The 23,101-nt window shown below is 40.8% G+C and overlaps 1 protein-coding gene across 1 annotated transcript; it reads right to left on the reverse strand.

Moving 5' to 3' along the window:
• Positions 1–4,446: 4,446 nt before the first annotated feature.
• LOC140117027 (guanylate cyclase soluble subunit beta-2-like) lies at positions 4,447–22,820 on the reverse strand. The gene is made up of 16 exons (XM_072133460.1): positions 22,758–22,820; positions 19,688–19,761; positions 17,345–17,439; positions 15,089–15,249; positions 12,501–12,600; positions 11,250–11,453; positions 10,836–10,839; positions 10,477–10,523; positions 8,776–8,879; positions 7,420–7,636; positions 6,733–7,053; positions 6,334–6,482; positions 5,910–6,056; positions 5,679–5,833; positions 5,110–5,279; positions 4,447–4,565 (listed from the first exon to the last, which is right to left on the reverse strand). The coding sequence occupies exons 1-16, from the start codon at positions 22,818–22,820 to the stop codon at positions 4,447–4,449; spliced, it is 2,130 nt and encodes a 709-aa protein (XP_071989561.1).
• Between the last annotated feature and the right edge of the window lie 281 nt (positions 22,821–23,101).

Raw genomic sequence — 23,101 nt, forward strand, 5'->3', positions numbered from 1 at the left:
AACTACATAAAAGTTGCTTCATACATGGAAACAAAATGGGAATTATGTTTTATGGGGGAGGGGATTAAATTCTTAAATGGTTGGTCATATGCCTTTACTGCCTTGTGGATAATCCCTGAATGTTCATCAAGTGATTCCAAGAATATATGCTAATTGTTGATTCAGTGGTCCTGTTACTTACTTTTGAACGGTGTGCAGACTCTCCATCTACATCTCTGAGCTCTGCTGAATAGGAGGAGCTGCAGAATATAATGATCGGTAACAAACACCTGGTGTTAAGACTTAAAGGAAACCTACCACTTAGTATGGCAGGGGTAAGCTGTAAGTACCGAGCACCAGCTCAGGGTGAGCTGGTGCCGGTACTTACTTTCGTTAGTGTTAAAACCGCGGTATCGCGGTTTTAACACTTTTTAAACTTTAGGGCAGAAGACACTTCGGCGCTGCGTGCGCACGATCGCGCGCGCGCCTCCATAGGAAATAGCGGAGATGTTGCGCGCGCACGGTCGCGCGCAGCGCCGAAGTGTCTTCTGCCCTAAAGTTTAAAAAGTGTTAAAACCGCGATACCGCGGTTTTAACACTAACGAAAGTAAGTACCGGCACCAGCTCACCCTGAGCTGGTGCTCGGTACTTACAGCTTACCCCTGCCATACTAAGTGGTAGGTTTCCTTTAAGGCTATCTGCACAGAAAATCCACTGCATAAAATATGGATTCTAGTGGATGTGATTTGGAAAAATTTGTGTAGATGATTTTTTATTTTTTTTGCCCAAATCAGATCGGATGAGAATAATGCATGTGGAAAAAAAACTTACTACACAAATGTGCATGATATACACACATATTTGATGCTGATTTAACGCATGACAATAAGTAATGTGTGCCTGAAGGGTTGGGTCACACCAGGCAGGCCTCAGTCTGATCACATATATGCATTTCTGTCGAAATGCATGTGATCAATCACCAGAACCCGGTGTCTTGTATTGTTTCAATGCGAGACACCGGTTCTGGTTACCGATTGCTTGCGTTTCCATTGAAACACATAGGCGTTCGGGACGATTTTTAATTTTCATACGTATTAGAGTTTGGTTAATAGCAGTACTGGATACTGCAGTCTGTGTTCTGATCAGGGGGAAGTGAATGTTTAATACCACAAGGAATATTTACAATTAAGAGTTTTCACAAGTCTCTTATGTCTTTACAATGTGTGACTCCTAGAGGAGCTTTCATAGGGATTATTGTATTCCCCTTAGTTGATCATAGTCAATTATCACCTTGTGCAGTGATGGGACAGATGCGACCAGTCAGTCACTTATTTCTAATCCGGGATGGGACACTAGAGAGCACATCCAATCAATAAGGCAACACCTGAACACGGGCGGAGGACATGGAGACTCCCAACATACAATCTGTGATATAAACATGAGTGGCAGGACACAAATAGGATGAATTGGGTTTTTTTTCTTAAAATTTGCATTTATGAAACATTGAAATCAGAAAACTGACAACCCCTTCCCTCTTCCTTACAGAAAATGAAGCTGCTATTATTATTATTATTTATAGTTTCATGGTGCTGTACAATCAGTAAGGGCTTCACATACATTACATTAAGACAAGAACAAGTACAAGTACAAATACAAGACTACAAGAGATTAGGAAAGAGGACCCTGCTGTAAGGCTCACAATCTATATGTTTCCTAATTCCTCTTTTGAGATTGGACTATTGATGATGTATCCATAGATGAGCAATATAAGTTGCAAACACTAAGACTATTGCCACTCCAATCCCACACTCCAAAAACATACTGGTAGGTCGATTAGTTTGTGAGCCACATGGGGACAGGGACTGATCTGGCAAACACTGTGCAGCGCTGTGGAATTTGTGTGCGCTATATAAATAAAGAATTATTATTATTAACTGTCCCAAAGAGCCTACGTTATGATACATTTTCCCCATTGAGTCAGATTCTTCTGCAGACCAAGCAGGTATTTTTTCCCTGCATATAGAAATTTTGTAAATGATGCTAGAAATAAATTTATAGAGCTGCCCCAGTAAAACCCACACACACTCCCCCCCCCCCCCCCCCCCTGGTTAATAGACGAACGTGCTGTGGGTGATTAGGGTGGGCCCCTCTATAATCTGGCCCTCTGTACAATCATCCTTAGGGATAAGGGCATCAGGGTTTAGAAAATAGTAAAAGGTGATTAGGGGTGAGTTGGATTTAAGGAATCTACCATCAGAATCTAATTAAGTTAAAAAAAAATCATGCCATCATGTTATGAGATATTACTTCTTTTCTGCATTATTTAGCTAAACCTCTGATAAAGTTTGCTGAATATACGTTAAACAAGATCTGATGATACATCTATTCACATTGTGTCAGTAAAACCAAGAGGTGGAGAAACATGTTGCAGGATGTTTTTTTCTTACACATATACTCGCACAATCCCAATGAAGACACATATTGTACAGTATGTACTATAAAGCCGAGCAGCCACTGCATCACCCGGTCATTAGAAGTTGATATCCTCACCACCTTCACTTTGTTCCTGATATCAATTAGTCCCCTGGAAAGGATTATGACCTTCCAAATTTGCACATGATTCTAACCAATACACTGACCAGACATATTATACAGAGAAAAGACATGCTAGGAAAAAGACTTGCTCATTTTGTTGCCAAAAAGCTGAAAGCAAACATTTCTTGACTTACCTCTATCTGCTGTCTATGTATGTGAGCTACCTGAGCAGAAATGATCCTATCTTTTTAGATCCTGTGAATGTTATCCTTGTTTCTTTGTTCAATGAATGGCTTTGTTTTCTGCCTGGATTACTGACTATGCACAAAATCTGCCTACCCTGACCTATCGCCTCCACCTCTTCTCATGGTTCCTCACCCCAGTGTGCTTCGACCCTTCTAGGTTAGCTGCCACCTATACTAAGAGGAGCAGTGTGGTGACCCTGTCACAGAAAAGTCCTAATCACTGTACAGGGGCTAAAGGGTGGAAACCTTTGAGAGTAGCTCTTGGTCAAACTGGTTAGGTGGCAAAGAGTTCTACAACTTGGAATCTTGGATGTGGTCAAAGCACGAAATGATACCTCTTTATTCTCAGGATAGGTTGTAAGTCTCAGAGGTTGCACTCACAATTAGTTGACATCCACTAGACCAAAGGGATCAGTGACGAAGTACATAGGATAATGCTACTCCGATAATTGTTTTTTTCTTTCATAAATCAAAAGCCTATATTACTTTTATAACCTATGCCCAGCAGTTTCTTCCTATCCTTGGAAAGCTTTAAATCCTGGAAAGGGCATCTTAGCAGGGATCAGCATGGGGACCGACGATCCATCGCTATTATGGCCCGTTTACACAAGAAACTGGACTAATTCACTCACAATATGAGGAGGTCATATTATGATTCCTTTGTGTAACAAGTCCATGTGGCTTTAGTTCTGTAGATCCAGAAGTGATTCTGCAGAACTTTCTATATATCTGCATTTTAAGTTCTATTATAGACTCCTCTGCAGCAAACTTTCCCTTCCTTCTACTCGCTGGACACTTAGCAGGGAAGCTGTTAACCTTTAGTGCTCACACTGCACTAACTATAAACACTACGGGGCAGAATTATCAAGCTGTCTGAAAGTCAGAATATTTCTAGTTGCCCATGGCAACCAATCACAGCTCAGCTTTCATCTTACCAGTGCGCATAAATATTAAAAAGGGGTGATTGGCTGTGATTGGTTGCCATGGGCAACTAGAAATATTCTGGCTTTCAGACAGCTTGATAAATCTGCCCCTACATGTAACTGGTTTACTGCTGGTTGCTACTACTTATGACATGCTACATGTTCCTACATGTGATGTAAGCTGCCAGGCTAGTCACTATGTAGTATGCAGTATTCAGTGAAACTGGATTTGTTGATACATTACTTCAAGAGAGAATACAAAGCATTCTTACACGAGAACAGCTTGTAACTGACTGAGCTCAGGGCAAAGACAAGAAAAGGTTGTTCTTAGCTCCCTTCACTGCTGCTGAGGAAGATTTCTGACAACTAACTTAGAAGAGAAAAAATCCATAACTCTGGAAAGAAAACGATGAGCAGCACAATATCATTCTGTTTAAGAGGGGAAAGCACATATGACAAGTTGTTACATGACAAAGTGTAAATCTGATTTCATAATGATTTTTAAAATTATTTCTGTAAATGCCCCATCCATCCAAGTGAGACTTACAGAAATCCACTTGCTTGCTTTAGAAATAAATCTCATATTCCCACATTTCCTCCCATGATTTGTCCATTTTTAACCCGTCTAGCTGATATAACAGCATCTCATAATGGTACTATGGGGAAAGTCACTGAGATAACTGCTCCTGACATTGTGCGGCTGTTTGGCTTTATGCTATGACCTAACATTTTGGCCATTTTGCTCGTAAAGTTACTTGAGCTGTCTATAGCAGATGGCATGTCTTGGACGTGGGGGCAGTCTGATGGAGATGACTGCTTTTCTTTTCCATTTCTGTCTCTACTGCACCAATTTTAGCTTCTGAATTTCCTAATTCGGTTGATCCTGGAAGAAAGTAATTGAGTGATATTATAGTTGTATGTATCAGAATATGCTTGAAAAAAAACATGTGCTTCTGACAAAAGTTATATGTGTATTTGTCTTAAAGGGGTGTTAGAGATCTTATACGACTAGTAGTGAGGCTGCGACTTGTAGCACCCACAGTGATCAGGTACATCTGCAGTGTGCTACATAAGAGGGATATAAAGTATTGGGGCTACATTAAAGAGCATAAGTTGAGTAGGGCTACAGAAGAGGGGGGCATAAAACAAATAATAAGTTAGGGGCTACAGAAAGAGGGGCATTTTAAGTAGGGACCAACCAAGTGGTCCTTACTAAGTGATGAGGGCTCCAGAAAAGGGGCACTTTAATGGAGGCGCTAAAGGAAGGGTTGCATTGTACTATGAGGCAGACACTAAGAATTATTAATTATATTTTGTGATGTGTTTGAAAGGGCCGAAACAAGCCTGATCATATAAATGGATCCGTTTTTTTTTTGCCACAATGGAAACTCCCAGTAGCTAAAGTTTCTGTCTCAGTAGTTACATACCCATAGTGTTGTTAGTATTTGCTCCCAGTTCCTGATGATTTTGCCTTCCCATGATCTCCTCTTCTGATAAGTGCAAATTCCTTAACAAGAAATATGTCCTCATTTTACCTTTGCCTTTTACTTCAATGACTCCTCTTTCCACAATGTCAAAGGTCTGATGTTTCAGGGCGCTGCAAATGTAGGATGTCAATAAGAACTCTACAAATCCTTTCAGTATGAGAAAATCTTCTGCAGTGTTAACAGAACAACCTTGGAAGTAATGTCAATTATTCAGGTAGTTGGAATCAAGTGACCTAATGGCAATATAATTGTAATGATGTAGCTGGTCATAACATGGACCCTGGGAGGCCCTCCACCTATCAGAGCCACCATCCACCATGTGTCCTTTAGTGGCTTCCTAAGTGGCATCTTCTACCTCAATTCCACCAATAACTATACCCCTTTAAGTATCTCACCTTTACAGTAGATATAAACTAATAAAATGAAAGAAATGTATGTAGCGTGGGGGGAACAAGTATATAGAAAGCTTAAAAGTTATGTTTTACTAATAATCACCCTATTATTCTTACTTGAAACTTGTTGGACTCAGATGTATTTTATCTGGAACCCCGTGACTTTCCATCCTGGAAGCTGTGTTCACGGTGTCTCCAAACAAGCAGTACCGCGGCATCTTATCTCCAACAACTCCAGCTAAGACAGGTCCAGTGTGAATCCCGACCCTGATCTAAATGAACAGTTTTATTAGGAATATAGTACTGACCATAATAAATAAGATCCATGGAACGAACCGAGTCATTTACCTGAATAGGAGCCCCAGATATTGGATTCATGACTTCTTTAGCTGCAATTCTCATTCCCAAAGCAAAGTTTGCCACCTTTTGTGCATGGGTTTCATCTGTAATTGGTACTCCTCCAACCACCATGTATGCATCGCCAATAGTCTCTACCTAGTAGGGAGACATATGATTTTCACTTGTGTATATGAAAAGGTCATGGGGGTTTGACAATCTGACCCTGCACTGATCACCTTTATGTATACAAGATACAGAAGTGAAAGGTCTACTGTATAGGAGCCGGGCTTATATCACACAGCTGATTGATGGTAAAGTCTGGGGACTAGTCTTATACTGCTGACCTATTCTAAGAGTATTCGGCAGTATTTCTGGCACCAGTTTCAGAAAACCTCCTATAATATTGGTGGTGAAGATTTCTGCTGACTTTTACCTTATATACATCATGCACACTTGTCAGGTGATCAAATCTTGAGTACATTGCATTTAACATGTTGACTATTTGGATGGGCTCACAAGCAGAACATATGTTTGTAAACGTCACCACATCACTGAACAGTATCGTACACGACTGAAACTCCCCTATAATGAAACAAACAATCCATGAGCATATACATTACATAAGTATAATAATAAAGGATTCTAAAAAGTTACATTCTAAAATATAGAACTTCACACACTATCTAGGCCACAATATGTTTCCATATTTTCTACCATATTAGGGTTCCAAATAAATGAATTTGTGTTCAGGAAATCTTGATCATGCCCCTATGTATTTTACACATTTGGGTTGAATATCAATATACCAGTCCCTAAAGGAACAATATGGTACCTGCTTGTACTTTTTTGCCTTCCTTTAACTGATTGGCCACATGTTGAGGAAGCATGGCATACAACAATGTCTCCGTTTTCTTCTTCTCAATTTCCAGGTTTTTAGACAATATTCGCAGTTCTTCCTTCTTTCGCTCCAGTTGGTTGGACAGCTCCATTTCTGCCAATCTTTGATGGTTCAAAAGGATGAGGTCTCTGGTTACGTCATGTTTGGCGATATCAGAAATATGCATGTTCCTCTCCTCTAGTTCCTGTAAACTGCGCAGCTTTGGAGAACACATGTAGAGCATGCATTGTATGGAGTCCATCCATATCATCTGTCCTGGAGGGAATGTGAAGTGAAATACATACATTATTATCATGTAGCGGTCATGTATGGGCATCAGGGTTTCACTTACTGGTGGTCTTCTGGTCCCCCATTCTCTCAATCCTTAGGGGTTGGGTTCCTAACTATATGTTCCCCTTTTTGTCATGTGGATATTGTGGTAAAACTTTAAAGGGAACCTGTATACAGGTAAAACAATACCCAAATGTCCCCTTTACTATATTTGACGCCCTTGCTTCCAGGATCATCACTAACTGGATCTCCTGAATTCTGGCAGCAGAAGGGGTGGGGAGAACGTAACTTTAGTGATAAACTTATTCAACTTTCTAACTTAATACCTCCAGTTATAATCTCCAATATTACCTCTGAGCTTCAGCATGCGCTGCTTCTTCCAGGATAGTGGCATCATTTCTCGCTTTGTCTTCAGCACAAACTGGCTATTAGTGAACATCTGAATGTTGGAGATGGTGAAAGTAACCTGAGGATGGACGATGGTAAAATATTCATCTAATCTGATGTCCATAGTCTGGATGCCAGGGACGTACTTCTGTATGTTCACTCCGGCCTGCTTCACTTTTAGCTGGTGACAGAAAAACATCTAAAAATCTCACAATAGAATGAGAAAACATTGAGTTCAAGGGAAACTTTAAGGGATGTCACAAATCAACTACTCATATCATGCACACATATGTATCAGAAGGTCAATGTCTTCCAAACTGGAAATGTGTGATAATAGAGCAAATATTTAATTGCATTTCTTGCCAATAATACAAAAGCAGAAGACTTAGTGTTGTAACGCGTTGATCTGTTTGTTTTGCTGATGTACCTTGTCCAGAGATGTGTAGCGTTTAATCAATGAAAGTGGATATCATTTGAAGCATGCCCTGGAGTGCCAGCCTCTTCCTCTTCTATGGTATAAGTAATATTCAGCTAGTTCCCAGACTTCTTAGTACATCCCAACCAGAAGTATTTGTCACCTGCCCACCGGATGCTACTATTAGCTGTTCCACACAAACTATCTAGGACATATCCTATGATCTGAATGGAGTAGTCCAGTCTCCTGGCACATGAAGTTATAGAAAAAAATCTTTACAAAATGTAGTCCCGATTCTGAGCATGCACCTTTCAATTCTATGCAAAGTCTGTGTTACAGACAACTATGCAAAAGAGCTAATGAGCTTTTGTCAAAAGATAGGTCATAAATGCTTCTACCGGGAATACCCCCTTAAATTTACCCCCTCCCCTGATGGCCAATCTTCTGGAAGGTCATCAACATGTCATTAGTGGTGATCCAACACCCGGACTGCACACCAGCAAACTCTGGAAACAGAAGGATCTGTCCAAAGTTTCCCTGAAAAAAAGGGCTTGGTGGGGTGCATTACACTATACAAATGTGCAGTCGTTAACAATATATGGTAGTCCCTGGTACCCCCCATTTTGCTAATATGCACTTTACTATTTGGTGATCCACTGTCCAGCACTGTATTAGTTTGTGTATTCTCTTCTTGATTTTTAACTTTTTTTTATGTATATTTAATAAAATGATTGTTTTATACTTATTCTAATAAATACTGGTGTTGCTCTGTATTTTTCTTTGGTTTAATATTTATTGTTTATGAGCTCAACCACAGTTATATAGCATTTCTATGATACATTTGCACATGCATTCATTTCCATGTTGTATGATGTGTGTAGTAAAAATATCATGAGCTTCCTTACTTGTTTGTCAAATATAATATGGAAGGGGAACTCATTGCAGAATGCCTGTTCATCCATCCACAGCCTGCTGGGATAAACTGGTTGAAATGTATGTAGCAAACTTCCTGGAACATAAGAAAATATGATAGCAATATCTTTGTCATGACAGTCACAATCACATTGGAAAAAGAAGGAAAAAGGTTCTCCTTATGAGCTGATAATATGACTTTTTAATTTTTCCCCTTTTTTACTTGCTGACCAATGTCCCTTATTAGGTTTTCCCGAATAATGCTAAAAGTTTACCTTGTGCCCTATCCCGGTTTCTAAATGTCTGTGCTTATACACATTACAGCCATCCTACTGTGTATAGGAGCCTAAAAACTCTTCCCCAATAGCACTCACAGTGGTAATAAGGATTGGGCATGTTTAGTTTCAACATGTCTAGCCTATTAGTTCTTAAGGAAGGTAATCCAACACTGCGCCATTTGTGCAGGTTTATAGCAGGGATATCTATCACAGTGTGTTCATCTGACAACAACCTAAGGTATATGGTATGTATGGTATATTCTATAGAGCAATGATGTCAAACCTTTTAGAGACAGATTTCCCGAACAGCAACCCCACTTTTATATCATACAGTGCCAACACAACAATTTTAGCAGTAAGTTATTGCTAACTTATTGCTCCCTGCTATAGCACAGAACACCAATACCATTGAAAGAATGAGGGTAAATTTAAATTATAGTCAGGCTTCTGGGGTAGTGGACCCCCTGGACCACTGCGGACAATGACACAAGACGACACCTGGGACCGGAATCTAAGTGCAAAAGAATTTCCCCTTCCAGGAGGGAGGGGGAAAAATATTAGTGGACCCCGTTGATGTGTGTTCCGTGGTGGAAGTTTGAACGGAATCTAAGTGCCACCCGGTTTTCACCAGAGCCCGCCACAAAGCGGGTTGGACTTGCTGCGGCGGGGTACCACCAGGCCGTTCCACAGGTGTGGCAGCTAAGGACAAGGTCGAGGACAGGCTGGAGGTCAAGACAGGCGGCAAAGGTTCAGGGTCAGAGACGGAGCAGAAGGTCAGGGCTAGCAGTGGAGGAGTGAAAACGGGAACAGGTCTGGGGTCACAACATGGATTCCAATTACAGGCACAGGGCACAAGACAAAGCTTTCTCTTAGGCACTGAGCGCAAAGATCTGGGAGACGCCGGCTATTATCCATATCCTGAAAAGGGCCAGCACAAATTAGCGGTGCGCTGGCCCTTTAAATATTCTGAAGCCGGTGCGGCCGCCCTAGGAGATGGGTGCACGCACAAACAGCCACCGTACGGGAATCCGGAATGCGGAGAGGTAAGATCATATTGCTGGGCACAGGGGCACATGGAGGATCGCGGTCAAGCCAGAAACGTTGATTTGTAAAGCGCTACGGAATTTGATGGCGCTATATAAATAAAGATTATTATTATTATTATTCACTGTTGATTCCCTCCAGGGTCCCCAAAACAGGAACAATTAAGGGTCCCAGAGAAGAAGCTTTTATAGTTCCGGTCTGGCGAGCTCTGCACTTGGTGGCAGACCACATGCCCACAGAGCGGGCTCTGAGTGCCACCCATGCCATAGGTTTCCCACAACTTGTAGAGAGTGACTTGTTTTTCAGGCTATCCCCACCAAAAACACTAACCCACCATATATCTCAATCCTGTCACGAGACCAAATCGCTCACCTTTTCCAAACCTGACAACATTCCTGATGATGTCCCAGTGAGATTTCCTTACCAGTTCATTATCTGCACCATTAAATTTCTTTAGCTTTTTGTGATTTTGAGCCTGGTTAGAAAAATATTAAACATTAATACTTAGGCTACATTCACACTAACGTATGGGGGACGTATATACGGCCGATATACGTCCCCCATACACTTCTATGGGCGCACGGCACCCTACGGGAGCGGTACGGTGCAGCACACGTGCGGCACCGTACCGTTCCGTACCCGGGAAAAAGATAGGACCTGTCCTATCTTTTCCCGTAATACGGCGCCGTGCGCCATAGGTTGCTATGGAGAGGGGCGGGGGTGAGCTGCGCTCACCTCCTCCTCCTCTCCCCGTACACTGCCGTTGCCCGCTACGGTACGGGCGGGCAACGGCAGTGTGAATATAGCCTTACATTGGAACGGAAAAAAAAAGTCTATAACAACCATTGTGAGATCTTTCTAGACATGTATTAAGGGGCACACATGATTTTAAATTACATATATATATTATGATCTACATAAAGTTGAATAACTTTGTGAATGATTGACATTGTACTGATTGTGAGTACAAGCTTGTAGAATACAGTACAGCCTACAATATACTCCAGAGCTACATTCCTAATGCAGTTGAGTTCTCTCTGAATATTTCGTTTTGGTAACGTATAGTTAGACCCTACTATAGTGAATTTTATTTTGGGTCTTGCCTACATATAATACCAGTCCATAGTGGCTACTTAGTATATAACCTTTGCATAACTTTGAACTTACTTGATCCTGGCACCGTGGGCCTGCATCCTCCAAATTCTCCAATGATTTATTAAACTTCTTCTGAAGAACTTCAAATATGACATGCTCCTTCTTCCCAGTGCGTTCCTTCTCCTCGGCTTGATAGATGATTCTCATGGTTACATCACGATTGAAGAAATCTTTTGCTACGGATTCTATAATTCCTGCATACAAAAGACTTTTAATTAATTTCCAAATTACATTTAATCAATTTAATTAATTTCCCAATAACACTCCTTACCAACTGCTACCAGGATGAAGGATTGTAAACCAAGCACACTGACATACTGGTGTGTGCCACCTCTGGCAGGATCTTTTCTTCTATAAGCTTCTTATGCCCTTGTTTTTAAGAAAAACAGTCTTTCAAATTTATGCAAATTAGCTTGTTGCCGCTCCATGCTCCATTAAGCCATATAGAGCATGGAGATCCTCAGGCTCACCTGTATAATTTTTAAAAGCCTTTTTTTTTTTTTTTTTTTAAACCAGGGCATAGGAAGTTAAAAAGAAGGGCAGATCCTACTAGAGGGGGCACACACCAGTATGTCAGTGTGCTTGGTTTACATCCCTTCATCCTGGTAGTAATACTAATCTCACTTGACATAGTCCTAGGGGTGAGTGGTCTGCAATAAAAAAAGGGTATAAAATTGACAAATGAGGTATTTATCTCAAATTGTTCAAAACTACTTTGGCCTTCTATGTCCAGCAATATAAATTCACCTGGATCGGCTTCACTGAGCGAAGAACGGCCAGGGGTTTACTGGACTGGTGACAACTCTAATTGGTCTGAGAAACTGATGTCCCTCGGCATTTCTTAGACTTGCTGATAAAATCACTGTTTACCATTAAGGTAGATAAATATTGGTCAGAAACCATGTGTGTGTTTTTTGGACTCTTCCCAAAAAGCAGATATTGGAAAAAATAGGATAATGCAAGTACAGTAGATTTCTTCCTTCCCTATACTTTTGTACTCAAGGGAGATACAGTCTAATGATGCTGGAGTCATCAGATCCCTACATTAATACACATGTTGTATGTATATGGGATTTCAAAAGGAAAAGCAAAGGTACGTAAACTATATATTCAGCTTTCATTTATAAGAGGTGACCACAGGTGTCCCATTGGGAATGGTGATATTGTGGAGGCATACTGGTGCAAGCCGAATCTGTCTTCAATAAGATATCTCAGCATATGGTCGCCAGATCAGCTCCTACCTGGGACTATGTGGCATAAGCCGGTTCTGTCTGAATAGTAATGAAGGAGCATGGTCCCATCACCGGTCTTTTCCACTCGAAAGGAAGGAGCGTTCATTTCCTGCAGATAATACAATATAAAGTTGATCTTAAATAAGTTTAATGAATCAGAAGTTGTAACTGCAGCCTAGATAATGTCAAATATAATAAATGTGGGTCATATATGTAGGGAAAAAACTAAACTATTTTAGAATTCACTGCCAATGGCAATTTATTCTGCTATACAGGCTTGGTGCTATATTTAAAGGGGTTGGCCAATTTACTTCATGCTTTTGTAGCGTATGGGGGCAGGATTTAAGGCAATTTACTAATATACATCTATAATGTGTTCTAACTGTCCCATCTACATTCCAGGACCATAAGCGTGTATTCATAAATGCTCTCATAAGGTCCTAAGAAAGGATTTGGTCATGGACAGTTAGAATCACATAACCCTCCATCTGCAGCCACAGGAATGGCAGCTTATCAGGTAAAACACATTTCTGATCTGAAGGGATACTTTTAAATTTCAAGAAAGCTGTGCAGAACTTTTAATAGATGTATATTGGTATGTTACCAATTATGCTGTCCCTCTGTTAGGGTAGGATTTAAGATATCCTCTTTATGGTGCGTCAACTGTGTGTTTTCAAATTATTGCATGTGTGCACGGTCGCAAGGAAATGAATCAGACCACTGCTGATGCAAGACATGCTCATGCCACTGTCGGCCCGGGCAAAAATCAGCACTGCGCAAGTTTATTTGGTTTCACAAATCTATATAGAAAATTAGGGAAAAACTAGAAATGGAGGAGCATATACAAAGCATAACAATATCAGACATAGGGGCAGATTTATCAAGCAGTCTGAAAGTCAGAATATTTCCAATTGCCCATGGCAACCAATCACAGCTCCCCTTTAAAATATTCATGAGCACTGGTGAAATGAAAGCTGAGCTGTGATTGGTTGCCATGGGCAACTGGAAATATTCTGACTTTCAGACTGCTTGATAAATCTGCCCCAATGTCTCTTGATTGGAGAGTTTTCTGCTGTTCATATCACACTCACATTTCTTAGCCTCTAAGTTTTAGGTGCGGTCTAAGATCTCGGCGTCATCTTAAGTTCATTTTTTCTATTACAGTACTTTTCAGGAAAATAAGACAAGAATCAGTTAGGTTTACCTTAACACCTCAACTTGAAGTAAAGTGGGCAACCCCTTTAATGGTCAACCAATTTGCCGTGTGTGACCTTGTTGGTGTGAATTCAAATAGCTATTCCTGTTGTTCCTCATGCTTGTTAACTATATTCATACTGACTTTAGTATATCTTGACTATGCTCCCAGGAGTACACAACCCATGAGGCAAGTTGATAATCTTGCTTCAGGCGGCGCCCACTGGTAGACAATGGTAGAGGGGCATGCCAGCATCATGCAGGATTCTGAGGTCAGTAACAGCCAGGACATGCTGTGTTAAAATAACGCTTCAGGCTGGAGGCAGTGGCGGCAGACTAAAGGCATTAGTGTGGAGAGGAGCCGCCGAATGACTGCCAACTATGTTGTGCGAGCAGCACTGCAGTTGGAGCTCACAAAGTTCCTGCCTACTGGTGCTTACCTCATGATGTCACAGGTTTACATGCCCCAATGCAGGGAATCAGTATCCCCATCATCCGACGTCCAGCCACCCCAAAGTGCTTGTGTCCCGGCTCAAGCTCAACACATCCTGGTCTGTAAAGTAGTGCTGCAGCTACAAATGTAATGCCAAAGCTGAAGTATCACCTTCAGCTCTACTACACCTGGTCCTATCAGCACTGTCTGCATGATCTCTCCCCTCAACCCTGTTACAGATCATTTAGCACTGTAGTATTACAGTGTATTGTAGGAACGATAGTTACTATTCTGGGGACTATGGCCAAAGTCCACATGTCCTTTGAGGGTTTAAGGATAAATCTCCTCAGACTTCTTTGACTACACATGTTGCTTGCATCAAATGAAATGGGATTTAGAAAGGCCACATTCTGGTGACAACCACACCACATAGTGGAAGCTATTGGGGCACATTTACTAAGGGTCCAAACGCCGCATTTTCATCAGGTTTCGAGATCTTTTTCTGATTTGTCCTGAATTCCCCTGGTTTTTGGCGCACACGATCGGATTGTGGCGCATCGGGGCCGGCTTGAATGCGACACAAATTGGGGGACATGAACGTCGGACAACCCGACTGATTCGGACAAATCGCGGAATTTAAAAAGCAAATTGTGTCGCAAGATCAGCACTCACATGTACCGGGAAGAAGAAGGTGAACTCCGGCGGACCTTAGCGGGGAAGCAAAACATGCAGGAAATTGGACACACGATCTTAGTGAATTGCGGCAGACCTGAATCCTCGTTGGACATTCCGCATCGGCGGCGTCAACGGGACGAGTAAGTAAATGTGCCCCATTGTCTTGAGGAAGACAAAAATCGCTTTTTAGAGGAATGCCAATTGGGGAAATTTCTTGAAAATTTTTCAAAACTCATGAAAATATACAAGTAGAGCAATGTTGATTCACAAAGTAGAATATGATATGAGGAATTACCTTATAAGAAAGTGTGAGGTAGCTATGAAGAGCATCTAGATTCTCAATAAACTCAGTTAGGTTTCCTCCTAAAGTTCGTAGCATTCGATCATATCCAGATTGCTTACAGAAGGAAAAGAAATAAGCTCCAAATAGCCTCAGAACTTCTTCCTCAGATACACCTTTAATAATAAGGGCATAACATTAAAATACCTCCAAATCCACTGCATAGTCATCAACTTAACTACCCGATTTTACATTAATCACCTAGCAATTCTGTAATGACATTTTAGCAAGAAAAAACTATTAGAACTATTATTTCTGCTGATCTAAATTCCATTTTTTTTATTTTTTACACAGATAGTAAAAAAAAAAAAAGATTACTATGAAAATGCTATTAAAATGTATCCAGAACAATTTGCCAAATGTTGTGCAAAATGGAAAAAAAAAACATTGCATATGTTAAAAAAAAATGTGTCCAGACACAACCAGTCTTGGCCCAGTCTTGCAATGGTTAAAGGGGGTGTTCAGTAAAGCCCCCTGTAAGGCCCCTTTATAATAGTTTTTTTTTATAGGACACCCTCTTTAATATATAATATCACAAGTTTACTGAACAACTCTTTTATCATAACAAGCTAATGAATGCTGTAGCCCTCACTGACAGCATCCATATAGATACTAGATTTTTTCTTAAAAATGAGAAATTAAGGAAATTTTACACTTTAGTTCAGAAAATATTTTTTACATACACCAAATTCTATGTCTCGATTTTCTACCTAATTACTTTTATTCTGATTGGCAAAGCTTAGGTTCATGTCACACCTGCCCTGCTCACACCATATTAGGAGAAAGTAATGTATACGTAGAATGCTAGGTGAACAAATAGGGGCACATTTACTTAGTGGCTACATTAAAGGGGTAAAGACAAGTTTCTTATATATACTCAGGATAACAAAATAACACATTTTCTAACTCACTGTTATTAACAAAAATACAGCATTTCACTGATATAATTCCAACCTGTTTCTATCAGTCCTGGAGTATACAATTTTGGTTGCCCCCAGATCTGACCATAAATTTTCTGACTTAGGGTCGGGCATGGCAGATTCTTCTCATAAATATCTTCTACTGTAGTCTCTGTACACATACCCCCTCCTACCCCCCTGCATTTCAAGACGAGCTCATACATAAACACTTCCTGCTGGCAAGCAGCGTGAGGAGGACAAGCTACAGGCAAGATAAGATCTTAATAGCAGGGGACTGTGTGTATTATAGCTCAGATGTAGCAGAGATATAGCAAAGCTAAGAGTGTAATTGTGTGTGATATGCATCTAATGAATCTCCATCTCATATATGTCATCTCTCATCTCTCTCTACGTTAGATACTAGTAGAATGTTTAGAAGCTAAATGAAAGTGTAGATAAACCTGGACCCTGAAAATCTAAGCACATTGTCAGCTCACAGCATCTCATAGCACAAAGGAATCATGTAGTTAGAGAGTCCCTGCCCACACTCTGGTATGTGGGCAGGGACCAACCCCTGAGGAAGTCGTCTAGGACGACGATACACGTGGGGAGCCAGTTACCCCTGCTTTCCTCCCACCTGCTTGCCAGACTTTTAGGAGCACTCTAGATGCCGGTATCTAGGTAACACCTATACATTTCATGCACTTGGTACCTATGTGGGCTATTTCTGACATGGTGTCTGGCAGCCATTAGGACTTATGTAGTTTTCAGGGATAGACCACTAGGATTTATTTGTGATCTGACCCTTTGACATTTGGTCATCCCCTATATTCCTTTGGTTGGGAGGATTTTGTGTTCGCCACAGGGTGAACTTGCAGGGGTCTTTACTGTGCTGACCTGGACCCTGGTTGCCAGTGGATATTTGTGTATATTACATGTTTAAGATGCTTTTAGATGTATGTCATATATGTATCCCATTTTGCATTGAATAAAGTTTATATAATTTTTTGCATACTACATTGACAGAGCCTTTTTTGGTGCATACTCTTTTCTTTCTTTTTTTGTTGTTCAGTTGATTATATTGTGCACCAGCTCATGTATATACCCTTTGGTTGTGCTAGCCCCTTCATATGGTATCACACTCTGGCATTTTACACTGACCATCACTTAAGGAGTTAAACAGCAAAAAAAATTGAGTAAAAAGTAAGGGGGTAAAAATGATCTTTATTGTGTAAACATGACTTGGGGATTCAAATTTGAAAACTTTCTTTCACGGGAAAACTCCTTTAAAGTTCAAGTAATTTTTACTTACTAAGCATCCTGCAGGCTTCTTTAACCATTCTCAGAGTAACAGCATCATCATAAACTTCATAAGTCATAAATGTGTCCTGGACCCCAGCAAGGCTTCTGCAAAGTAGATATATCACAATATAAGTAAATATAAAACCATAAAGAAATGTTGGATAAGATACATTATAGGTATCATTATAGATGAAAGTAAGGTGCCCAAGAATCATCCACTATAGATATAAGGCAGCAGCTCCAGGCAATGATCACACAAACAGACCTATGTATTTCTACAGTTAGGGCCAGAAATATTTGGACAGTGGCACAATTTTCGCGAGTTGGGCTCTGCATGCCACCACATTGGATTTGAAATTAAACCTCTACAACAGAATTCAAGTGCAGATTGTAACGTTTAATTTGAAGCGTTGAACAAAAATATCTGATAGAAAATGTAGGAATTGTACACATCTCTTTACAAACACTCCACATTTTAGGAGCTCAAAAGTAATTGGACAAATAAACATAACCCAAACAAAATATTTTAATTTTCAATATTTTGTTGCGAATCCTTTGGAGGCAATCACTGCCTTAAGTCTGGAACCCATGGACATCACCAAACGCTGGGTTTCCTCCTTCTTAATGCTTTGCTATGCCTTTACAGCCGCAGCCTTCAGGTCTTGCTTGTTTGTGGGTCTTTCCGTCTTAAGTCTGGATTTGAGCAAGTTAAATGCATGCTCAATTGGGATAAGATCTGGTGATTGACTTGGCCATTGCAGAATGTTCCACGTTTTTGCACTCATGAACTCCTGGGTAGCTTTGGCTGTTGCTTGGGGTCATTGTCCATCTGTACTATGAAGTGCCGTCCTATCAACTTTGCAGCATTTGGCTGAATCTGGGCTGAAAGTATATCCCGGTACACTTCAGAATTCATCCGGCTACTCTTGTCTGCTGTTATGTCATCAATAAACACAAGTGGGCCAGTGCCATTGAAAGCCATGCATGCCCATGCCATCACGTTGCCTCCACCATGTTTTACAGAGGATGTGGTGTGCCTTGGATCATGTGCCGTTCCCTTTCTTCTCCAAACTTTTTTCTTCCCTTCATTCTGGTACAGGTTGATCTTTGTCTCATCTGTCCATAGAATACTTTTCCAGAACTGAGCTGGCTTCTTCAGATGTTTTTCGGCAAATTTAACTCTGGCCTGTCTATTTATGGAATTGATGAATGGTTTGCATGTAGATGTGAACCTTTTATATTTACTTTCATGGAGTCTTCTCTTTACTGTTGACATAGAGACAGATAACAGATACACCTACTTCACTGAGAGTGTTCTGGACTTTAGTTGATGTTGTGAACGGGTTCTTCTCCACCAAAGAAAGTATGCGGCGATCATCCACCACTGTTGTCATCCGTGGACGCCCAGGCCTTTTTGAGTTCCCACCTCACCAGTCAATTCCTTTTTTCTCAGAATGTACCCGACTGTTGATTTTGCTACTCCAAGCATGTCTGCTATCTCTCTGATGGATTTTTTCTTTTTTTCAGCCTCAGGATGTTCTGCTTCACCTCAATTTAGAGTTCCTTTGACCGCATGTTGTCTGGTCACAGCAACAGCTTCCAAATGCAAAACCACACACCTGGAATCAACCCCAGACCTTTTAACTACTTCATTGATTACAGGTTAACGAGGGAGACGCCTTCAGAGTTAATTGCAGCCCTTAGAGTCCATTGTCCAATTACTTTTGGTCCCTTGAAAAAGAGGAGGCCATGAATTACAGAGCTATGATTCCTAAACCCTTTCTCCGATTTGGATGTGGAAGCTCTCATATTGCAGCTGGGAGTGTGCACTTTCAGCCCATATTATATATATAATTGTATTTCTGAACATGTTTTTGTAAACAGCTAAAATAACAAAACTTGTGTCACTGTCCAAATATTTCTGGCCCTAACTTGTATATACGTTATAGTACAGGTGCTATTCCAGTCCATGGGATAGCTCTTTGTTGGCCACAATTGCACTCATTTGTCTGCAGGTAGCCTAAGATTGGAAACCTGGACCTCTGGTAGTGATGTATTATTTGTATTTAGATAGATAGGAAAAATAGGCTACAAAACAGGTTCTTTCATAGGGGCAACACATTGCACATGGGGATAATAAAGTACTTATTTAAATGTTTTCCCCCATTTTCTTTTGGAGGGACTTTAGCCCCTGTTGTGTGAATCCGGATTTATTTTTGCCTCAAAATATAAATAATCAACACACAAACAAACATTGTACAATACGACAATCATAATGGTTGTTCTCTGCAGGGGCGTCATTGATTTATAATTTTTTCAAGTCCTACTTGATACAAATAATTTTGCCACTTACTTTAATTTTTGCCAGGAGTCATCCCCAAATTTCTCAATTACAAGTGATTTTAGGCAGGTGTTAATGAAGCCGTACTACAAGAATAAAGGAATATAGGAAATCGATGTATGACAAGCTTGAACTAAATGGATAAAATGGTGTTGATCATTTAATTTATAACAATTTTAAATTAGTAGCTTAGAACAATAGATAGATAGATAGATAGATAGATAGATAGATAGATAGATAGATAGATAGGGGAGAGAAATCTTATTAATAAATGCACAAAAGAAACATAACCAAAAATGTGTTACATAGAAGATATAATATTTATAGTTACTAATAGCAGGAAGAATTTATCAAGACAAATTAATAATAATAGTTGTAAATAGTAAGAATAATAAAGTCAATTATAATGATAAATAGAATAAAAACAATATTTATAATAATACCAAATTGAGTTATTCAAAAACCTACCATGCTGCTTAGTAAAATGAGGATGTGATTGCTTGTTGGTTGGTTCCTGTAATAATCTCAGTCACTGGTGGTACAACATAAACTACACCAAGAAGAGAGGTTATTATATGCAGACAGCTGGCACATGAACACACCTGCTTGTAGGAGGGAGGATGTGGACATGACAACAGATGAATCTATATTAAAAGAATATATATTACATAAAGTCACAGCTTACAGACCTGTAAGAAAACTGCTGGAACCTTGGGTATTGAACGTGATGTATTTCCTGTAACCAGTAGGAAGCATACAGCTATTTTTGGAAGTGTTTATTAGATGTTTCAAAAAAACATTTACATTCAGAGTTTAGTAAAATTAAAGGAATTGACTGATTTGAGGAAAAATTGTAAATAACCATTTGATCATTTTGCCCAAAAGGCATTTTCCCATCATCTGTATACGCTGAAAGCAGTATGTTATAGAGCAGGAAAAGCTGAGGACACATGTATAAGGGAAATATCTATTAGAATTTGTAATATTATTCGCTGGCATTTACCCATCCACTAGTGACCTGTCTTTGTAAGTCATTTCTCAGTGTGGATAGGGCGGCACGGTGGCTTAGTGGTTAGCATTACAGCCTTGCAGTGCTGGGGACCTGGGTTCAAGTCCCAGGGTCAACATCTGCAAAGAGTTTGCATGTACTCTTGTGTTCGCATGGGTTTCCTCTGGGTACTCTGGTTTCCTCCCACACTCCAAAACATGCTGGTAGGTTGATTAGTTTGGGAGCCCCATGGGGACAGGAACCGATTTGGTAAGCTCTGTGCAGCGCTGCATAATCTGTGTGCGCTATATAAATAAATGAATTATTATTATTAAATCCCATTACTGGAGGCAGAATTAGCTCATCATTATCTGATATTGTGTAGCTATCTTGTGGCTAGCTTATAAATATGTATGGACTATTAAAACGCAATCTTGAGGATTTCATAGGACAACAGATCCACGGTGTCCTACATTTCATGGACCTCACACGCCGATGACAGTAGCATAGACTGCCCGAGCCGCAAACAATGTTTATCTATAGTTTGTGGATAGGGCAGTCAGCTCATTCAAGGGCCATGGAAACCATGTGTCAATCCTAATCTCAAACAAACAAAATTACAAGTATATTTATTTTTACATCTCACACTGATGCCAGGTTTGTAATGCAATGAAGAATTTTCTATGATTGTGTAGTTACACTGACATCTGCTGGACATTTGGCATCTTCACATCTATGAGAGACCCATTGCAAAACTGTGCAAAATAATATTCCTCCTGTCCTGGCTGAAAGGGGGGCACAAGAGGTTACCATTAAAGAGGTTGGCACACATTCAATACAAATCATCTGTCCACAGGATCATGGATACATATGCAATTGGAAGGGACTGGGACCCCACTGAAGACAAAAACAGGGTTGTCCCAATTACTCATTATTTGAAGCATTTATAAATTATGATGAACTAACACCTCATCATGGGACTGATGGTAATACAAACACTGAGTTACAGCTCTTGGCTATTACTGTCTGCCCTATAGACAGAGAATAGAGCAGTAATAAGCAGATGTGACCACTGTTCCATCAAATATGAGACTCAAGACCATTGTTCCGATAATTGATGGCCTTCAAGTAGTGATCAGTGACTCTCTATGCTGTGGACACATAGGGGCAAATTTACTTACCTGGCCCTGTCCCGATCCCCGATTCGGGCGGTCCGACAAGGATGCAGTCCGGCGCAATTCTCGAAGCTTGTGCGCCCAAGTTCCTGCATCCGTCGCTTCCCTGCCGAGGGCAGCCGGAGTTCACCTTCTTCTTCCCGGAGCATGTAAGTGCATGTCTTGCGACACAATTCGAAATGTTAAATCCCGCGCGTAGTTCGAATCCATCGGGTTATCCGACAGCCTGCCCCCCCGATTTGTGTCATGTGCAAGCCGTCGATGCACCAAAATCCGATCGCGTGCACCAAAATCCCCTGTTAAATGCGGCGCAAAACGGAAATCGTCGGGAAACCCGACGAAAATGCACTCCGCGGACCCCATAATGTATTTGTGGCACCCTCCACTTTGTGTAAAATGTTGGGTCCTACAGCTATGACAATGTACTGTGTATATACCTTTAATTGTTTTATGTTTAATAAAGAAAGGCCTACCAGGGTGAGAGACTAGTGAAGAATTGTGGGAAGAAGAGGGAGGAGTTAAGGGTGAGTGAGGAGTCAGAAGTGAGTGTTCTTGAGGAGGGAGTGAAGTCAGTCTGCGGGAGCAGTCAGAGTGAACAGCAGCCGATGAAGCATGTCTGAGAGGAGACAGGCAGGAGGCCTGGGTCTCAGAGGAGCACAGAGTAGCTAAGCAGCACAGCAAGCAGAGGTTGTGCCTGTAATAAGAGGAGTTCAGTTCAGCTGAGGAACAAGCAAGAAAATCATATTGAGGAGGATAGTTCACCGAGGTGGCTGGCACCCCTACAGATCAATTTAAATCAAAGTGTGCAAGTGTTTATTTGGCGCCGCCATCATCACAAGTCAAGTGAATTACACCTCCTCCTCCATCCACCCCCTGGGAGCCAGCCCTAGTCGGCAAGGGTTCATAACATCACGCTGACCTGTAACACCAATCTCCCAGGGCTGAAGTCAGCAACCATTATCCCAACTGGCGTCACAAACATTTCGCTACCAGTCCTTTCCTTTCTTTCCCCATTTTCAGGAGAGCATTGTGGCGGCCCCTGGTTCCCCGAAAGTACCTTTTGGAGACAGAGTGCCCAAACTTCAACCAAAACCCACTTATATATTGCAGAGTGCCAACATGACATTTTATGCAGTAACTTATTGATACCTGCTGTTTTACAGGTTTCAATTATAATGGCGTCCTGAGTTCACTAATACAATAGAAAGATGATGGATAAATTTGGATTGTAGCTTCCTTCCAGGGTCTCCTGAATGGAGAAAT

Source organism: Engystomops pustulosus, chromosome 2 (assembly GCF_040894005.1).
Source record: "Engystomops pustulosus chromosome 2, aEngPut4.maternal, whole genome shotgun sequence".
In the NCBI taxonomy this organism is placed as follows: Eukaryota; Metazoa; Chordata; class Amphibia; order Anura; family Leptodactylidae; genus Engystomops; species Engystomops pustulosus.

What these genes read in the sequence shown, in the direction of transcription:
- LOC140117027 (XM_072133460.1), bottom strand. Translation starts at nt 22,820, where the DNA reads ATGTTTGTGACGCCAGTTGGGATAATGGTTGCTGACTTCAGCCCTGGG. An exon ending in CTTATGCCACATAGTCCCAG is followed by an intron (nt 11,454 to 12,500) that starts GTAGGAGCTGAT and finishes TTTTGTATGCAG; the next exon opens with GAATTATAGAATCCGTAGCA. An exon ending in CTGAGTCCAACAAGTTTCAA is followed by an intron (nt 5,280 to 5,678) that starts GTAAGAATAATA and finishes CTACATTTGCAG; the next exon opens with CGCCCTGAAACATCAGACCT.